Consider the following 20,356-nt stretch of genomic DNA (forward strand, 5'->3'; position numbering starts at 1 on the left):
AAAATAAAATGACTTAAAAATGTAATTTTAATAAATAAAATATGATTTAGTGAATCAAATTAAAAAGCCAAACCTTTGAGATGAATTTATAAAAGAGAACAAAGTTTAATTTACACAATAAATATCTAATTTATGATTTAGGTTTTAAAAACATTTAAGGTCAAAGAGTAAATTTAAAAGTTTAAAAATCTAAAACCAAGATCATGTATTTCTTCTTCTGTGGTAGAAACGAAGATTTAACCAGTTAGGCATTAGCATGTTAGCATGTTAGCATTAAAATAAAACCAGAGCACTGTGGGTTTTTCTACCTTCAGACTTCCTCAGTTATTTTATTGTTTCTGTATCAAACTCAACACTTGGCTCCTACAAACGTGAAGAATTACAAAGACAAAGTATTTACATGATTTCATCTCATTTAAATAAGAAAGAAAAGAAAAGAAAGAAGAGAAGGAGTCGTATTTACAGTTTAAACAGATCTGGTCTGAGGCTCAGAAACAAAACCAGAATAACGAACCTTAAAGTTTAACTGTTGTCGTCACAGATGAAGCCACAGACCAGACCGGACCAGACCGGGCCGGACCGGACCGGACCAGACCGGACTGGACCAGGCCAGGCCAGGCCAGTCTCCAGACACAAACAAATGTTTTTAACCCCGCCCCCCAAAAAACATAACAATAAAAAAACACTAATTTATCTTTTAACTTCAACTTTTTTTTCTTTGTATTTTACATAAAAATCAACAAGTTCAGTGAATTCTGTATAAAAAAGACAAAACAAACAGATTTAGAGATTTTTGTGCAGAGCAGCAAAACGTGTCAATCATCAGCTGATCAATCAGCTGATCGATCAGCTGATCGATCAGCTGATCAGCGCCCACAGTTTAGAAAACGCATGATAAAAAAACCCAAACACCTAAAGTCGCTTAACTTAGCTTAGCTTTAGCTTAGCATGAGGGAAAGGCTCCTTCTGGCGGCCATGTTGAAAATCTAAACCTCTGATATTGATGATGATTTATTTATTGACTCATCCAGTTTAATTATCAGTTAATATTTCTGACTTCCTCTCAGCTGATCACATTTAAATGATTCATTCATTAATCAATTAATTAACCATCAAACTGCTGCAGCTTCTCGTTAGTGTAAATGTTTCCAGGTGGATGAATGAATGAATGAATTAAATAAATATAATATAATAATACAATATAATATAATATTAAAGTGAAGCAGATGTTTCTATGGCTCCTCCAATCATCACCTCTAGTTTCCTGAATCGATTCGATATCAGTTCATTTATGAAATAAATCAGTTTCTAAACTACTTTAAGATCTTTGTGGCGTCTCCTCCGTCTCCTCATCTTTAATGTGTCTTAGATCTTTAGATCCTGGATCTGAACCTAAACGTCCACTAATCTAACGAGAAGATGCAGCAAATGGAAGATATTTAAATAAACAACGATTCTGAATCAGATCAGTTTAGATCTCGTCAGTCTCTGGATGGAAGAATAAAACAAACGATCATGTTGTGCAGTCTGAGCGGGAGCTGAAGTTAATTCTGTACAAGAATAAAACAAACAAACGTCATATTTGTATTTAAATGAACCGATACAGGTTTAGATCAGGACGAGTGGAGCTGGCTGGTCCCTGAACGCACCACCAGCACATAGAGAAACAGGATTTATTTCTGGTTTTATTATTTTTTACTGTGAAAAGACGAAGAAATAAAAAAGCTGAATATCTACACTGATATTTACAACTATTAAATAATCCAGTAATAAAACGTGGATCAGAGCGACGGACCAACAGAGTGGGACGTTAATCAGGACGATGTTAAACTGAGTCTGGAGAAATGAACTGATGAATGAAAATAAATATCAGAAACAAACTAAACGCTCACACATTAAACAGAATCTGAGACTTTTACAAGTGAATTTAAATTTAAATGTTAACTCAGGTAGAAACTAACGGAGCAGAGCTTTGATGAGACCAAACATTTAACTTTGAAATAAATAAAAGTAATAAAGAGACAAAATAAAACCTGTTCATCTTCAGATACAGTAACTCTTCTCATTATTGACTCGTCTGACGTTTCTTCTTCTTTTATTTCTCTGTGAAATAATCTGATCAATTAAACTTTAATCTCTTTTAAGGGACGATGGATCCGTCTGATGAAGATCCCACTTCACTCAACATCCAGACTACAGCAGTAATCTGATTACTGTAATCTGATTACAGCTGAGACACGACGCAGTCACTGTCCTCTCTATTCAGGATTTTCTCTCCACGTTTTAGTTTTAGTTTGTCTGTCTCTCTGTGTCTTGTCTCGTCTTGTCTCTGTCTGTGTCTCGGTGTCTCTGTGTCTTCCATCAGTTCATTACCTATCAGAGTCTCTGTCTCTGTGTCTCTGTCTCTCTGTGTCTTGTCTTGTTTGTCTCTGTGTCTGTCTCTTGTCTCGGTGTCTTCCATCACTTCATTACCTATCAGAGTCTCTGTCTCTGTGTCTCTGTCTCTCTGTGTCTTGTCTCTGTCTTCCATCAGTTCATTACCTATCAGAGTCTCTGTCTCTGTGTCTCTGTCTCTCTGTGTCTTGTCTTGTTTGTCTCTGTGTCTGTCTCTTGTCTCTGTGTCTTCCATCAGTTCATTACCTATCAGAGTCTCTGTCTCTGTCTCTGTGTCTCTGTGTCTCTCAGAGTGCAGCAGAGTGTCCGTCTCATCATCAGACTGAGCGTTACCTGTTGAAGACACGTTGAGGTAATTTACTTTTTTTATTTCCTCCCAAACCTGCAGCCTCGTCTCTCCGCTTCGTGCCACCGTCTCCATGGCGACGCCTCTTCAGACTCCCTCCGATTGGCCGATTAAATACTCGGCCGGCGGGCGGCGGTCGGGTAGAGGCTGCCTCTGAGGCGACGGTGACGAAGAGGAGGAGGAGGAGGAGGGAGAGGAGGTGTGGCGTCCTCGGAGCGAGGTGTGGTTGCCGTGGTGATGGTTGGGGTCATGGTGGTGGTGGTGGTGATGGGAGGAGGAGGGAGGCGAGGGCGGGTCACGCAGGGACGGGGGGACGGCGGACGACTTGATGGGGACGATCCGCGTGTCCATGACCTCACAGTCCACCTGCATCATCATCTCATAGCCCTGAGAGGAGTTATAGAGGCTCTCTGGGGGGAGGACGGGGGACACAGAGGGGGGAGGACAGGGGACACAGAGGGGGGACACAGAGGGGGGAGGACAGAGGTGTTAGCTTGTGCTTTGACCTGCTCATGGTCGTCTGATGGCGTCTGATTGGCTCTCACCGTTCACAGACATGGCCGGCATCACCAGAGACATCTTGGGACGGCTGGTCTTGTTGTGGCTGATGGCCGGCAGCAGCAGGTGGTCCTGAAACAGGAAGTAGTCAGGTCATGTGATGCTACGACGCTACGCTTATGCTCACCTACTTCCTGTCCCCTTACCCGTCTGAAGGACACCACGTAGAAGGTGTCCTCTCGCCGGTCGATGGCGTCCAGGAAGTCGCTGTAGGTGACCTCAGGACCAGGAAGTACCTGCAGCTGACTGTACAGAGAGACCAGACAGAGTCTGAGGACAGGAGGACTGGAGGACTGAGGGACAGGAGGACTGAGGACAGGAGGACTGAGGACAGGAGGACTGAGAGACAGGAGGACTGAGGGACAGGAGGACTGCAGGACTGGGGGACTGAGGGACAGGAGGACTGGAGGACTGAGGGACAGGAGGACTGGAGGACTGAGGGACAGGAGGACTGAGGGACTGGCGAATTGAGGGACTAGCGGACAGGAGGACTGAGGGACAGAGGGACAAGAGGACAGGGGGACTGAGGGACAGGTAGTTCCACCACCACAACACTAGGGGGCGACTGAGTCTCTCTCTATGAACTGACTCATCAACTTTCACTGAATTATATTATATTAATGATATTATATTATATTATATTATACTATACTGTATTATATTATATTATATTATATTATATTAATTATATTATATTATATTATATTATATTACATTAATGATATTATATTAATTATATTATATTATATTAATTATATTATATTATATTAATGATATTATATTATATTTTATATTAATCCATCAGAAACAACAGAACTCTTAAACTCTTCAGTCTGTCTGAGCTTCAGGTTCCTGGCGTCTCTCTTTAATAAACCTTGTGTCTGGGTTCTGGTCTAAGAGTCCGTACCTCTCTATGGAGCGGTGGGTCTGGATGGGCAGGTATCTGGAGAAGTTGGTCTTCCTCAGCTGAGCTTTCTGCTGCAGGAACAAACACAAACTATAAACGTGAGTGGACAGAACTCAGAACGTCACGTCTGCTGCAGGAGACCAGGACGGGACGACCTCTGACCTGGGCGATCTTGGCCTTCTTGGCGACCTTGGGTTTCCCTCCAGACTTCTTCCTGTCGATCTGATGACGATGGACCCAACCCCTCAGCTCGTCGGCCAGCCTGGAAGACACAACAACACAACACCACGGTTTATTCATCAGGATTTTATCTGTGACTAGATGAAGCAGGCTCATGCAGCAGCAGCAGCGCCACCTGTCCTCCATCATTCAACCATTAAATATCAGAGGGACGCGTCCTCAGACCTGAGAGACTCTGAGCGGTTGAACTGGCGGCAGTCTGAGGACGTGAAGTATCGGTCGATGTCCTGTAGAACCAGGTCCTTCATGTCACTGAACACGTCGCTGAGGTTTCTGCAACGACACAAACGCTCACATCAACACGTGTCTTTAAGAGGATCTGAGATAAGACGGTGTGTTCCAGAGAGAAAGTGATCGACGGCTGAAGAACCAGTTCCTCCACATGTCTGGAAACACGTCGGCCTTCATTTCAGGAGCCGCGTGACCTCCTCTGAGGCCTGGAGCTGTTTTCACCTGAACTGATACGACTCTGGAGCGTATCTCTCTGCCTCTCCTCTCTTCCACCGCTCGTCTCCTCCGTCCTCCTCCGTCTCCGTCTTGTCCTCCGATCTGCTGGGAGGCTGAGCGTCCATCTGCTGCTGCTGCTGCTCCATCTCCAGCAGACGTCGTCCCGTGAAGGACACCACGTCCTCCTGGAGACCCGTGGACAGCTTCCTGTCTGTGATGCTGCAGAGACCAAGACAGAAGAAGACGTCAGTCCAGATCGTCCCACTCACACATAGATATAGATATATATAGCTGTTTTTTAAATGAATTAGGACTGAACATAAATCAGAAGCCCTAATAACAGATGGTAGCAGTTAGTCACTTAAATATATTTACTCTTATATAGTTCTTCTTCTCTTAACTTATTCTGTTTTGTGTCCTGGGACAAGGAATTAATAATAAAGTCTCATCTTATAACAGGTCCATACGTCTCTTGATGAACAGATTTAAGGTCCATATTATCACATGTTCATGTTCATCAGTGTGTTTTTAATTCATGCTACAACCGCCCACAGGACAAAGAAGGAATATAAGGCGCTTTAATAAAAAGAGTTTTTAGAAGAACAGCTCCAGAAGCTCCAGTAAAGCAGCCCTGAGGACTCTCCATCGTTTAAAGCTTGTCGTCTTATTGGAGGACGTCTGAACCGGTACCTGACGGGTCCGAAGCTGAAGGTCATGAAGAGCAGGACGGCCATGACACACACAGCTCTCTTGTTTCCTGCAGAGTCTCCGCCCTGAAACAACACAGACGTGGATGTTAGTTTTAATATTTCAGACGTGTGACCTGCAGCAGCTCATCTCAACATGTTTCTCTGTTAATCGTTCCGGTCGTTGTCGCTCTGCAGGGAAATCAGCGTGACTTTAATCACAGCTCTGGGTTTAGAGTCACTTCATTTATTAACTGATCTCACAGGATGAATTTTATTTTTCAGACGTTCTTTGTTGCTGCAGGATGTGAACTATTCTCTCCAGTAAAGGAAACAACAGGACGTCCTGAACGGAGGACGATGAAGATGGATCCATGTTCAACAGCTGAAGACCGTTGTGACGTCTGCTGGTTGTTAACGGTTGTTAACGGTGACATCAGACGTTAAATACGACCAACAAACCTTCACTGAATATTTCTGACTTCTTCCTCTTCTGTCCCTCTGACGTTACCAGGACATAGATTTGGTTTATGCCTAAACACAACTACTAAACATCAGATCATCAGAGCTTCACCTTTACCTGACGACTGACTGATGCTAATAAAGAGGAGCTAACTCTTCATCTACTTCCTGTTCATCTCATGTGAACACAGCTACGTGTTAATGCTGATTAACTCTCTAACGTCTCTACTGTCTCTCTCAGTCCTTCCCACATGTCATAAATAAATCCGGTCCATCACCTCCTTCCCTGCCAGCCTCTCCTTCAGCGCCTGGTTCTCCCTGCGGAGACGCTCGTTCTCCTGCTGGGCCTCCCTCAGCTGGGCCTCCAGGTTCTGCAGGTACTCCTTCTTCTTCTTCCTCGACTGGCAGGCCGACTCACGGTTCTTGATCATCCTCTGCTGCCGCTTCAGCACCTTCATCTGGACATGGAGGGAGGGACAGGAGGAGGAGGAGGAGGAGGAGGAGGAGGAGGAAGAGGAGGAAGAGGAGGAGGAGGAGGAGAGACTTGATTTAAAATAATTAAAGAGCTGTGGATACGAGCCCCTGCATCTGTATAATAATAATTATAATATTTACAAACCCATAAACAGAAAACTAACTAAATAAAATGCTAATCCTTTTCATTTGTCTTTAAATAAGGATATAACTGAGGAGGAGCTGTGGGTGTCACTGGATCAAACTCACATCTATGTCGTTGGAGTTGTTGCCAGGCAGCGCCGTGGTTGCCGGGACGATGGGTTTGCTGGTGGGCGGGGCCGTGGGGCTGGGGCAGTGCTGGGGGATGCCGGGGGAGACGGGCTCCATCTTGACGATGGCCGGCGCCGACCCGAGGCAGACGGACTGAGAGAGGACGACTGGAGGACAGAAGACGAGGACATGTTGTCGTGTTGCTGCAACACACTGATCTGTGTTTAGACTGACATCAGTTTGTCCTCCTACCAGGTCTGGTCTGGTCCATGGAGGGGAGGCCCTGCAGGATGAGGGTCTTGGCCGGTGTGGGGGTCTGGGGGACGGGCAGCGTGGCCACGCACACAGGTCTGGGCTGGATGGGGGGCTTGGTGCTCAGGATGGTGCTGGCCTTTAACGTGGCTGAGCTGGACAGGACTGAGGACAGAGACAGGACAGAGGACAGAGACAGGACAGAGGACAGAGACAGGACCGAGGACAGAGACAGGACCGAGGACAGAGACAGGACCACGTTATCTAACATGTAGCTCAGCCTGAACGAACAACACCTCAGTAGTGGCTTCACATGAGTTTTATAGTGTTAGATCATGTAGGTTATTTATTCCCTCCCTCCCTCCGTCCCCCCAGACCGTCCCAACACCGTCCTGCTGTAACTTAACCTGACGGAGTAAACGACACGTAGCATGTGAAGCTATCTGTGTTGTACGTTACCTCCACCTTTTTAAATCCTGACGTTGGTGCTCTTGTGGGGAACACTGGTGCAGCTAACGTTAGCAGTTCAGACGTGTTGCACAGTCTGCAGCGTTAAACCTCAAACAGCACTAAGTGTGTGTACATGATGTACAACAGGAAGCTCAGAGACTAACAGGACTGAGCTGAAGACACATCATGCAAACGAGCGTTAGCTCCTCGTCACGTGTCGACGGTCTGGAGACATTTGACTGAACCCAGAGACGAAGGTTTAGTCAAATCATGTGTGAGAACAAAGAGAAGCAGCAGCAGCAGCAGCAGCAGCAGCAGCAGCAGCAGCAGCAGCAGCAGCAGGGTCAGTGTTCAGAGGAGGATGAATAAAAAGTAAACGTGTAAAATACAAGATATAAACTAGAGCTGGGTTAAAAGAACAAACCTTTGCTCGTTAGAAAGATCCCAGCACAAACAAACATATCAGTTCATTACATCTTGGAGTCGACGGACGAGCCGGCGCGTCCAAATCACGTGACCAACTTAAGACGATGTAGCAGCAAGACGAAGTCTCACTGAGACTCTGTTTCAATTTGCGTAGAAAGTGTTAACTTCAAACTATATACTAGTTTTTAAATTGTGTTGATAGAACAAGTAAAACTGGACTTATTAAAACTAATATACAGGATGCTTTTTCCTGAATACTGTCCTCATGTTTGGAGCGTGTTTAGTGCAGGAAGATACGGCGAAAAGGAAAACGCTAGCAAGCGGAGAGGGACAGCCAGCTTCAGGTGATTGAAAGCAAAACATGACACCCTCTTTCCTATTGGTGGAAAAATGCATCACATCAGCCAATCAGAAAATGATATGGTAATGGTTGCTAAGGAAGAGAGAAAAGTTGTGGGAGTGACGCTATAGACAATCTACGGAGTGACGACGGTGAAGAGAGAAGCAAGTTTTGAGATTCGAGACATTTGTGACCTTACTTATTTACTTACCTTAATTATTAGACATTAGACATTACTTATTAGACACTACTTATTGTGACGCCTGATAGTTTTGCAGACGGTTGTAAATAGTTGTGCAAAATTGCCTGATGCATTTCCTGTATTTCAATGTAAATAGCTGTAAATAACTTTGCTGTTTGCTAAATTTTTATATAAGCTTTTGAAATTTACAGTTTAGATTTACATTCTAAGTTATAAAAACGGTTCATTAAATATGTTTGTGGTTTTCACAGTGAAAAATCTTGTTTTTTCCTCATCGGATTTTATGTTTTTAGTGTAGTTTTAGGTCCACTGTGTTAATACAGTACGTCAGAATGAAACAATAACTGTAAAGTCACACATGTGAGGTTGTGCTGAAAAGAATGACACCAACAAGTCAAGGTAAACTGTTTTTAGGATGAAATATAAAGGTAAAACCAAAAGTAGTAAAAAACGACCAACTATACTCTAGACCTCAGAGGGTTAACTTGTGCAACTTCCTGCTTCACGTTAGAAAACTTGTAAGACTTGTTGGTAAAACTCGTTCTCAACGTCTTTTATTTCTGGTGTTAATCTGGATCCACCTCTGATATGGATCCATCAAATCCCTGGATTAATATTCAATACATACGACATCTTCTACATTTTAAAGTCTCTGTCACAACCAAGTCAAACTAATAAGTGAAACACCTCTAAAGGATCAGTCAGTATCGACACCCAGCGTTAAAACATAATCCGTCTGTTCTGTCTTTCATCAGTCGTCTCTGAAGCCGGACCGTCGTACCTGTGGCCGGCGCCTGAATCCCCCCGATGACCGCTGGGATGGTGGTCGTCAGCGGCGTCGCTGCTGCAGGAATCTGTGCCTGTGGAGGGGGCACGGCCGTCGTTGCCACGGTTACCTCCATGGACCCCAGCGGAGGCGACAGGACGTCTCCGTACATGTAGGGAGGGGTCGGAGGGTTCTCGCCTTTAACTGAGATCTGAGGAGGAGACGGAGGAGTGAGACACCTTCGTTTACGCTACCTGGCCAGTTCATTAGGTACGCTAGTGGAAACAGCCCTGCACTGGAGGAAGAAGAAGAAGAAGAAGAAGTCACATAAACACAAACCTGAGGGTCCGGGGACGATAGCGAGCAGTCGGACCCGAGAGAGGACGCCGGTGACAGAGGCTCCGCCTTCACCTGGAACACTGAACACAGACACAGACGTTAACGGAGTCAGAAGAAGAGAACATGAAGGAGTCTGGTCTGGACAAACTCAACCAGCACTTACACATTTCAACGGGCAGCGGCTGAGTTATTGTCATCTCATTTTTGATCACAGTGGCGTCGCCTTCAGAGAGGAACAGAGATAAAAAGTTATTGATCAAACTGGAAATGAAACGGTTTTCTACTGGTGAGAACATCTACAACACATAGATTATTACTGGGTATGTGTTTATGTGTAGGGACGTGAAGAAGAAAGAAGAAGAACAAAAGAATAAAGGTCTGTGTTCTGGGGGACGGAGACATCTGAGGACGCCTGTAAAGAGGACGCCTGTAAAGAGCCTCCAGCCGAGGGAGGACGAGGCTTCAGACAGGCGGCTCATGTTTCAGAGATGATGAGGCCTGACCGAGGTGGTCTGTGGTTCCCGGGCCCGAGCCGTACCTGTGAGCAGGTTGTTGTCAAGGTGTCGCCATGGTGACGTGGGGTTGTCAGGATCGAGGGTGAGGACGAGGTCATTGTCAAACTGTGAGAGGAGGAGAAGAAGAAGAAGATTAGCCTGAGGACGAACAGCCGTGTGTTATAAACTAATAACTAAATGAGATGAGTCAACGAAAAGGAGGAAGAAGAATGAGGAAGAGGAGGAGGAAGAGATGAATCTTGGTCTAAAGTGATGTGAGGATCAGAATCCATCTCCAACATGTTCCTGATACTAATCCTCCTTTATTCCACTAGATCAATGGATGAACCATCTCTACCTCTGTCTCTACCGCATCATTATTATTATTATTATTATTATTATTATTAGTAGTAGTAGTAGTATTATTATTATTAGTAGTAGTAGTAGATTACTACTAGTAGTAGTAGTATTAGTAGTAGTAGTATTAGTAGTAGTATTTGAGTGACTACAGTCATTTCTCTCCCAGCAGCTGACAGTGAAGGCGTTAACACTGAGGATTATTTTCCTCGTCTCCACCTGCAGAACTAAATAACTCTGAGGTTTCTCTCAGATCGTGTGAAACTGGAGCTGAGAGCTGAGGAGCTCTTCTTCTCTTTTCTCTCTTCTCTCTTCTTCTCTTTTGTTTTGTGTTCGTACCGATGAGTCGTATTTCAGCCCTCGGCCCAGGTCTGCGTCCTCTCCCTCCTCCATGCTCTCACACTGGTACAGGCAGGCATCTGCAGGAAACACAGGGTTAAGAGCTTCATCATCATCATCTTCATCGTCATCACCACCACCACTCACTGATAACTTGAACTCTGAGGATGTAGATCAGTCTCAGGTTGAAGCGGCTCAGACAGAACGTCTTCATATAATCCTCGTGGAGTTAAACATGTTTTAATGTCGGAGAACTCACACTAGAACAGGTTTATATCGTTTACTTTTATATCTTTAAGTCGTTAAATAGCTGCTGTTTTAAGTTTTTAAAAGACATATTTAAACTGTCAAACATTAAGTTGGTTATATAAATAAATAAAACACAAATATATAACTAAAGGTTTTTATGACTCGTCGTTGTTCATTTACAGAAACCACACTTAACGTTTTATGTCTCTCGTAACTCTCTCTTACAAACATATTAAAACACTATAATCTCTCAGGGAGGACTCAGATCTCCTTTTAGATGTTAATCTAACGTTTAACATCAACGTTAAATTAAATAAGAACCTGAAGCTGAGAGACGTTTAGAGACACAGTGATCTAAGACAATCAGACCCAGAGAGACGACAGAACAACCAGGACTGAAGACGTTCACCAGACACCAGAGGCTCGTTGTGTCAGTGTCACAGAATGAATATTACATTTATTATTTATTAACCAGCTACTTAGAGAAAGTCGATAAAAGACGAGAGACGATCAGATCTAATAAAAACTAAGGGCTGTCACATTCATTTCCACAGTTAACAGAAACTAATCAGAGTTATTTTTATATATTTCTGATCTAAACGTGTCTGGAGGAGATATTTATTTATCCAGCTATCAACACGTCAGCTGCTCAGTTTATGACTCAGATCAGACGCTGTAGACTACGCTCCCGTCTATTCCAGCTGTGGAGTTGACTGATGCTGTTAAAAGGAAACTACAATAAAAATAAAACTGGTTTTATTGACTGTGGTCATTTAATCTTGATATTCACACCCACATCTGTGTGTGGCGCTAACAGGAAGCCAGCAGACTGAGGACTGGTGTCACTTCTCCCATCATGCCTTGCAGGTTTTTGAAGCCAGTCTGGACTTTGAAACACTTTGAACAAACACCAGCTTTTTATTGAGTGTAGGTGGAGACAGCAGGTGTTTCATGTGCTCTTCATCACGCTTGGTAAAAGCCCAACAGGTCAAACCAAAAAAAAACACCAAACATGTGAATCTAAAGTTTCTCTTTGACCTGCTTTGCTCTGATTAAACAGAACTATCAGGAGTACGGATCAGTTTTAGAGCCCATCAGCCAAACAGAAACAGGTGATAATGATGTAAAACAGAAGAAACTAATCCTGTGGGTAGAAGATAAACTCCATGAAGCTCTGATAACAGATTCTGCTGATAGGTCTTTAGCCGTTTTCCTTTGTGCATTCTTCAGTTGTGGAAGTCTCTGGTGTTTTTATCTCGACCCAGTTTTCTCATGGGGATCATTAAAGTTTAATCTCATCCAGTTTATTGCTCGTCTGCAGCAGAGACCTGCAGCAGAGCCGTAAAACTAACACACTGGACAGGAAACCATCCGACACATTTAGCTTCAAGTCTGAGGTCATTTCTTACTGATTCACACTGAAACACGCAGTTAAAATGAAAACAGAGGAGGCTACATGACGTAACACATTAGAATCTGAGAGCCCTGAACTAGATGTGAGATCTCTGCAAACTGAAAACGTGACGGGTTCTCACTGACAGACTGATGTTTGATTCAGTCGTCTCAGATTCTGATCAGAACATGAACCGGAGAACAAGTCTGAATTAAATCAGGTTCAGGTGGTGGTAACCATGGTAACCTCTACTAATCAGCATCAGGTGAGGCACAGAAACATGGAGGTAGAAGAACAAGATGAACCAAGATGGAATCAATGTGGACAGAGACGATGGAGACAATGTGGAGACATCTGGGTCGTCTTCTAAGACTCTACACATTCAGGACATGGAGGAGGACATGGAGGAGGAGACACTACTTGTCCTCCTACTTCCCCTTTTCCTCTTCCTCCTGCACCTTCTCATCCTCAACCTCCATCATCCTCTTCTCCTCTCTCCACTCCCCCAGCCTCAATCTGTCCCTTCCTTCGACTCCTCTTCCTCCTCCATCTTTCTCTTTTCCCACTTCTTCTTCTCTCCCCTTCCTCCATGTTCCTCTTCCTCCTCTCCACCTCCTTCCTCCTCCTCCTCCTCCTTCTTCTTCTGTTCTATTTCCAGTAGATGTCATCCTCCTCTTCATCAGTAAACCTCTCCAGTGACTGATGTTTGGATGTAAACACATGCATCTGATCACTTTGATTGATTCAGTCTCCATGGAAACGGCGCTCACCTCTGATCTCAATGATCAGGTTAAATTAATTATTATTATTATTATCATTATATATTGAAGTCAAAAGTATTAAAAGTAACTAAACATGTAAATGTATTAGAGGACGAGCTGAGATGAGAAGCCTTGAAGCCTTATTTATATTATTTTAGCTCTGTGCTCTAATCTCGTGTCTTTTATCACTTTGATTATAATAAACTATGGACTGTTTGGTGTCCAGCTGAGTGAGGACATGTCCCCAGAGGGAGGAAGGAGGAGACATGTGGCTGTATTAATGTGTAATCACGCTTCCTCCCACCACACACACTCAGACATGTCCGGAAGCGACACCGAGACCGCGTGGGACACAGTCCAGCACATAAAAACGCATTTTAATGTCCAAAAAAAAATCTCATTATATGATGAGAAATAACCGTTAAAGGAGGTTTAACGGCGCCGCTCGCGGCAGGAATCACCCGCAGCCCTCTGCTATCACAGCAGGCTAGCTCAGGACGGATAAACAGACGCGCTCTATCTGGTTTTATTCCACTTTAAGACGCTTCAGGTGTGAACTCACCCCAGTCTTCGCTCGTCAGGAGGTTATCGGCGAAGAAGCGGGTGTCCAGGTCGGACAGTAGATCCGTGCCCATCGCCCCAGAGCCGCCGCAGTCAGATAGCGATAACAGCTAGCTAAACAGCACACAGCACCGCCTCCAGCGTTAGCATCGAGCTAGCCGAGCGCTATTAGCCTTGGATAGCATTTATATTCTGCACTAATGAGGCGTTTCTGTTAACGGAGAGCTGATATATATTATATATTCCACTTATAAGTCTCCAGTCGATGTCTCCTTCCTTTCGCTTCGCATATGTCAGACAAGGAAACGTTTTTTCCTAAAGAAAAACGCCCACTTCTGATATAAGCGCCAATCACAGCAAAGACAAATCTGATTGACAGTTGAGTGAACCAATAGGATTGCTCATGCCGTATGATTGGAAGCTAGCGAGGCTGTCGCGGAGGGAGGGGCGTTGAGGCCGGGGTTTAAAGGTGATTCAGCCCAATCGAATGGTCGCTATTTTGATTGACAGGTAAAGCTAACCAATGAGCGCGAGGCATTTCCGGAAGTGACAAGCACGCCAGCCAATCACGACGTATCAGCACAACATATATATATTTTTTTAGTGAAGATCACGTTGATTCAGGCGTTGGAAAAAAATAAATAACACGACGTAGTTTCTGTTTAAACGTTATTTATAAAGACAGCGTTAATTCTTTCTGCACGGCCAAACAAACTAAACACCACAGCTCATTAAAATAAAGTCTCGTGGAGGTGGGAGTGTTATTTTTGATGTATTATTTTCGGGGTGTGGAGAGTGGGAGTTATTACATAACAGCAGTGTGGGGGTGAATGAGGACAAACTGGGACACCGTCTGCAGCTGCTCCTCCAGGACTGCTTGTTTTTAAAGCAGGTGCAACAGGTGTTTTTAATTGTTGTAATTCATTAGTAGAGAGCTGCAGCTACTTTTTTTTTCTGTTCTCTTGTGTATTTTGAAGCTGGAGCAGCGCGCGCCCCCTAGCGACACAACGATGAATCTGTATATTTACACAGAGTCTAAAAGAAAACACTGAATGTTTTTACTGGTGCTTACAGCTTTAGAATTCATCATTGTTTTGGTCTTTGAGTTGCAGAAATGTCTGTTTTCCTTTCATTCTTTGCAGGCAGACCCATAGACACTCTATGAAATCACTAAAGTACATTTAAAAAGCATTTTACTCTGAGGTTTGTTGGAGCTGAACTAAGACTAAAGACCTGTGACACACAAAGTGCACATGTGCGTGTTTTCATTTTCACACCTGCAGATATAAATAGCACAGAGACCTGCAGCGAGGCGCGTGGTGATGAAGGCCTGTGGTTTAGATGCACTGAGTGAGTCTCTGTGGTCAAAGAACAAAGATATATCCCAGCTACAGATGAGAAGATGAACATCATGACATAGAGGCTGAATACAATCTAAAAGGAACATCCTCTTTCTTATACCTTCAGTTGACATCAGTCATGTGGGCCTATCGCGTGCCATAAATCCATCCTCTTCATAAATGATTAGTTTCAGCTGGATCAACACGAGGAAAGCTTTCTAAACTTTAATAAATTTGTTTCTGAACCTCAGAAGTCACTGCCAGTAGAAGCTACATGGCTACAGGGATTCCTCAGCATTAAAAGATAAAGATATGTGTTGGGACAAACATCGATTCCTCTCTACATGTGTCCTTCCAGCAGAGATATATTTTAAATTCTGGTAAATAACATCTAAAATCAAGTGAACAACTTGCCCTGAATGAAAATTGCGAGTTAGAGCGTAAACATCAGCGTTATAACAAGTCAGTGACACTGATTTGATTGAACCTGATTGAAAATAATCAAATCTGCTGCAGCGGAAATTAATCTTACATCAACTTAAATTAAAGCTTCTATGGTGGTGAGTTGTGTTTAATAACAGAAGCATCCTGGTTTAGTTACAGAGACGTGGAGGTTGGAGGGCTGAGGCCAGTACTTCATGTTTTAACGTGTCTGCTCAATAAAATGCAAATATTTTAATGTCACTTTAATCTAATTCATATATTTAGATAGATAGATAGATACTTTATTAATCCCAAGGGAAATTCAATTTATCATGGAGTTAGTGAAACTTAACAATCATCATCATTAGTTGTGGTTTTCTTGTAAGTATGCACACTTCTCAACACATCAACCAGACAGAACTTCTTTCTCGTGTGGTATCCAAAATTGGAAATGGGCGTGGTTAATGCGAAAAAGTGGAAATGCTAGCAGCCACTCTGTTAGCTCCCAGATGCTAATGTTAGCAGTGTGGCTGCTAACCTCTCCTGCCTAGAGATCATACTGTGTGTGGGTGGATGCCGAATGAACGCCATGATCCGTAGGACACAGTTGTCATAACGACAGGTCGACATCCCAAAATAATAAGAAATCTCCCACAATGCTTAGTGTGTGTGATGTATGCTGCAGTGGGAGGGGCCTATGAGGACATCCCAGCAGTTCAGCACTTGATCTTCTTGTGAAGTATAAATGACCTGGCCGGAACAAGCTTTCTTCTTGTTCTTGCTTCCCTCGAGAACAAGAACAAATTTCTCCCTTCTCGTGGAGTATGTAACAAGCTTTAATGGCTCTCTACCTACTGCTGTGTCAGAACCATGAACAGTTGGTTGTTGACTTGGAGACATGATCCAGATTTTAGAACAAGATGGAAAGTCTCTCTCTCTCTCTCTCTCTCTCGCTCTCTGTCATTTGCTGCTGATGACAAATGTTGTTGTGGTCAGACACCAGGAAACATCAGTGTTCATCACCATAAAAAGACACAGCCGCTGCCTTCATATGTGTATTTATGTTTCAGGAGAACATACACACAGATGGACACTTCCTGCTTTGAGCCTGAACATAAGACGAGGTCCGATTAAGTGTTTCAGAGATGAGGGTGAATATCTACAGCCGTTTGTTGGTCTTTGTTCTGGCCTCTAATGTCTCTGCAGGTAAGAACCTTTCACATTTATTCTAATTATTCTGTCTGATAAGTTTAAAGGAATAGTATAGTCCTGTCTCTGCATCTGACAGAAGGATTCTGTTTGTTTTTCTCAGAATTTATTCATAAAGTAGTTGAAGAAAGGCAGATTGTCACTATTCATTGTCATCACTCTGTGGAAGATAAAGTGACATGGAGCAGAAAGAGAGATGGAAGTAAAGTTGATATTCTAACAGTTGATGGTGACGAAGACATAAAACACATTAAAGATCCAAACAGAAGATTCAGTTCATTAGCTGATAAATCTCTGTACATCTTCAAAGCTGATGTCTCTGACTCTGGTAAATATCTGTGTAATAATAAACCAGCTGTGAACCTGACCGTGATCCCATCAGGTAAGATCCAATCTACACTAACATGTTTCACTACAAGCATGACAGATTCTATCAGGTCTAGTCAGAATGAATTAAAGTAGTTAATTTAATGTTGGTCTGTTTCTCACAGGAACCAGGATCCACAGTGTTACAGAGAGGACCAGCTTCTCTCTGAACTGTCCTCATGATGTTGGAGGATCACATGTTCCAAAATGGAGCAGAGAAATCGCTGGAATCAGGTCTGATGTTTCCACTGAGAACAATCCTCTGATCTTCTCTGATGTTCTTCCTGGTGACTCTGGACTCTACTACTGTGATGGAAAACCTGCTGGTTATCTCAACGTGACCGAAGATAAGAAACCTGAAGAAGGTGAGAGGACCGGAACTTTGTGTCTAACCTACATAACAGGTTAAATATATCTCAGAGCTGCAGCTAAAACAATGACTTGATTAAATAACCTGCTCTGTGTTCAAGCAGTGGAAGTTGTCAAAACTTGTTCCTGTTTCCAACGAACCCTGAGATATTTCAGACGTGTTGCTGCATCCAAGAGACTGAAGTCATGAGATCATCATTATATGTACAGATATTACAGAAGGAGCTTTAATCTGGGATTAACAGAAACTAGATTACAGCAGGATATGTACAAGTTATGGTTATTTATTTGATTGATAACATGTGTTTCAACTGATCAACAGGGACAACAATAGCAACAACTGTAGCAGCAACTACAGCAACTTCACCAAGAGCAACAACTATAGCAACACCTATAGCAATGGCAAATTCATCAAGAGCAACAACTTCAGCAACAACAACAACTACACAACCCACACCACCAACAACAAATACACCAACACCACCACCACCTCCAACTACAGCTCACCCACTGGAACGCTCAGGTCAGACCACAATAAAGAACCAAAGTAGTTTAGAGGACGGTGTTGTCTTCTGTTTTATACCAAGACAGACAAATGAAGAATATTTAATTTACTACCCTCTTGAGTCATTAAAGACAAAAATGTCCCAAAAGGCTGATTTTGGTGTTTAACACTAAAAATGATAAATCTGACTATTATTCTCATAAATGAAACCCTACTATTGCAGAATAAATGATTATATTGAGTCATGACTGAGAGATTAAACATGTGGTTATAATGGGAGTCAATGGGACATTTTTGTCTGCTAATGACTCAAGAGGGTAGTAAATTTGAAATGTAATGCTACACTAAAACTAATAATGCATTTAAGTCAATATTTAGATCGTCTCAGTCATATCTGAGACTGATCTGAAAAAAATGTGCCAGCCTCCAAAATTAGTTTTATGGAAAATCTGTAAACAACAGTGACTTTAAGTAATGAAACTAACATTTAAAGGGTTAAAATCATCAAAATGATTGAATGTCTGTTAGTCCTGTAAAGTGATGAAGTGGTTTAAGAGACTTATGCAGAACAAAGCAGAAAAAATATGAATCAGTTAAGTCTTCATAGCAGTTTTTAGGACGTGGACATTTTTGTCGTTAATGACTCAAGAGGGAAGTAAATTGTTTTCACAGTTTTCTGCTGAATTCTGTTTGAATATTTTTTCTTTTTTTTTGAATTTCAAACTTTGTGTAGAGAGAAACACTTACAGACTAACACAGTCAAAGTTACGTCCAAATGAAGAGGAGACATTTGTCCAAATGGACAAACATGTCCATAATGATGTCTGAGGGTTAAGTTCGTATTTTTGTTTAAAGGGTTAGGGTTAAAGAAAAACAATAAAACTGAATAAAACTAAATGAAAAGCAAAGTGAAATTTAAGATCTGTAAAATAAATGAAGCTGGAATTAAAAATATCAGTAAAACAACAGAAATACACAAGAACAGCTGATGTTTTCAAACTGAGACAGAATCAGAAACTAAAACGTAAAACTAAATAAAAATAGAAACTACAGAAGTAAAGTGTTCAGCTGAGGAACCATGTGTTTCTATTTCATGTTGTCTTGAACATCACGTATGAAGACGTAGAGTTTAGGAAAGAGTCAAAGTCACTAACATTAAGCTCTAGTTGTTGTTAACGTGTCCTTGTCTTCCAGCTCCTTCTGACCTGTGGCCAATGTGTGTTCGTCCTGTGGTTGTAATCATCTACTTAATCATCATGATCAGCATCACTGCTGCTACCTGGAGGAAAGGTAGAGCACCTGGAAGACAGACATAGACTGTATCTTTCCAATGTTCTAGAGTTCTAGCTCTATAAATGTCCTCATGGGGGCTCTGTTACTACCGTCTGATCTGCACCAATCAACTCATCACTGGTTCTTGTTCCATGGTCCAACTTTCAATCAGAAATCACTGAAACTGAAAAAGTAGTTTGTGAAATGCTGTGCAGACGTAGATAACAGGTTCCCACCAGTTAAACCACAGTTATGATGATTTAAATGAGAAGTAAAAGACGTAGAAACAGGTTTTATTCTCTGTCTTTCACAGATTGACAGATCCAGAACCAGAGGAGACTCTGATCCCTGATCCTCCAGAGCGGTAAAGACTGAACTGAGATCAGCATTCACACTGTGACTGATACAGAGTCTGATGCTCATCTTAGTCTGTGTTCAACACTGAGTCCACTTCAGTTCATAGAAACCAGTGTGTTCTGTTGTGGCCTGTGTTTCCGTTGGACAGAGCTGATGAACGACCTACAGACCTCAGGAGTCTCCATCTCTTTCTATATAATCAAGATTTTCTTTCTTCTGGAATAATTTGCCTTTTAACACCGTGACCAGAGAAAAATGGAAAAATTAAATAAATATTAAATAAAATGAGTAAAACATGAAAATGTCTGAATCTGTTCTGTAGTCTGGTCTCACCTGTCCATCCATCTGGTCTTAATATAAATGTGTCTCCACATGCGTCCCCAGCCAGCACTTGAGATCTCATCTCAGTTTGTGTGTCTGTAAATCAGCAGCGCCATCATGTGGTCAGTAGAATATTGTACCAGCTGCTGTCTCTAATGGATGTTACATTCTCACACAGAGGATGCTGTGGTTAATGCTAGCAGCCACTCTGTTAGCTCCTAGATGTGTGTGACTGCTAACCTCTCCTGGCTAGAGATCATACTGTGTGTGGGTGGGTGCTAAATAAACGGTGTGATCCACAGGACACAGTCGTCATAACGACCGGTCAACATCCCAAAATAATAAGAAAAGTGCCTCTCATTGTCTATCTCCCGCATCTCCCACAATGCTTAGCGCGTGTGATGTATGCTGCAGTGGGAGGGGCCTATGAGGACATCCCAGCAGTTCAGCACTTGATCTTCTTGTGAAGTATAAATGACCTGGCCGGAACAAACTTTGT

General features: G+C 42.8%; 1 protein-coding gene across 2 annotated transcripts; it reads right to left on the reverse strand.

The window, feature by feature from the left end:
• Positions 1–217: 217 nt before the first annotated feature.
• Positions 218–14,107, reverse strand: atf6b (activating transcription factor 6 beta). Of its 2 annotated transcripts, none has more exons than XM_084562789.1 (17): positions 13,697–14,107; positions 10,732–10,811; positions 10,080–10,161; positions 9,705–9,764; positions 9,542–9,621; positions 9,218–9,413; positions 7,019–7,183; positions 6,764–6,933; positions 6,319–6,498; positions 5,583–5,665; positions 4,899–5,111; positions 4,611–4,718; positions 4,368–4,467; positions 4,206–4,273; positions 3,445–3,544; positions 3,286–3,370; positions 218–3,150 (listed from the first exon to the last, which is right to left on the reverse strand). In XM_084562789.1, the coding sequence occupies exons 1-17, from the start codon at positions 13,767–13,769 to the stop codon at positions 2,828–2,830; spliced, it is 2,166 nt and encodes a 721-aa protein (XP_084418915.1). In that variant the 5' UTR covers positions 13,770–14,107; the 3' UTR covers positions 218–2,827. The 2 variants fall into 2 exon arrangements, with proteins under 2 accessions (XP_084418915.1, XP_084418914.1); XM_084562788.1 differs by having other exon boundaries at positions 4,206–4,276; positions 13,697–14,106.
• Between the last annotated feature and the right edge of the window lie 6,249 nt (positions 14,108–20,356).

Source organism: Chelon labrosus (genome assembly GCF_963514085.1).
Source record: "Chelon labrosus genome assembly, chromosome: 16".
Taxonomy (NCBI): domain Eukaryota; kingdom Metazoa; phylum Chordata; class Actinopteri; order Mugiliformes; family Mugilidae; genus Chelon; species Chelon labrosus.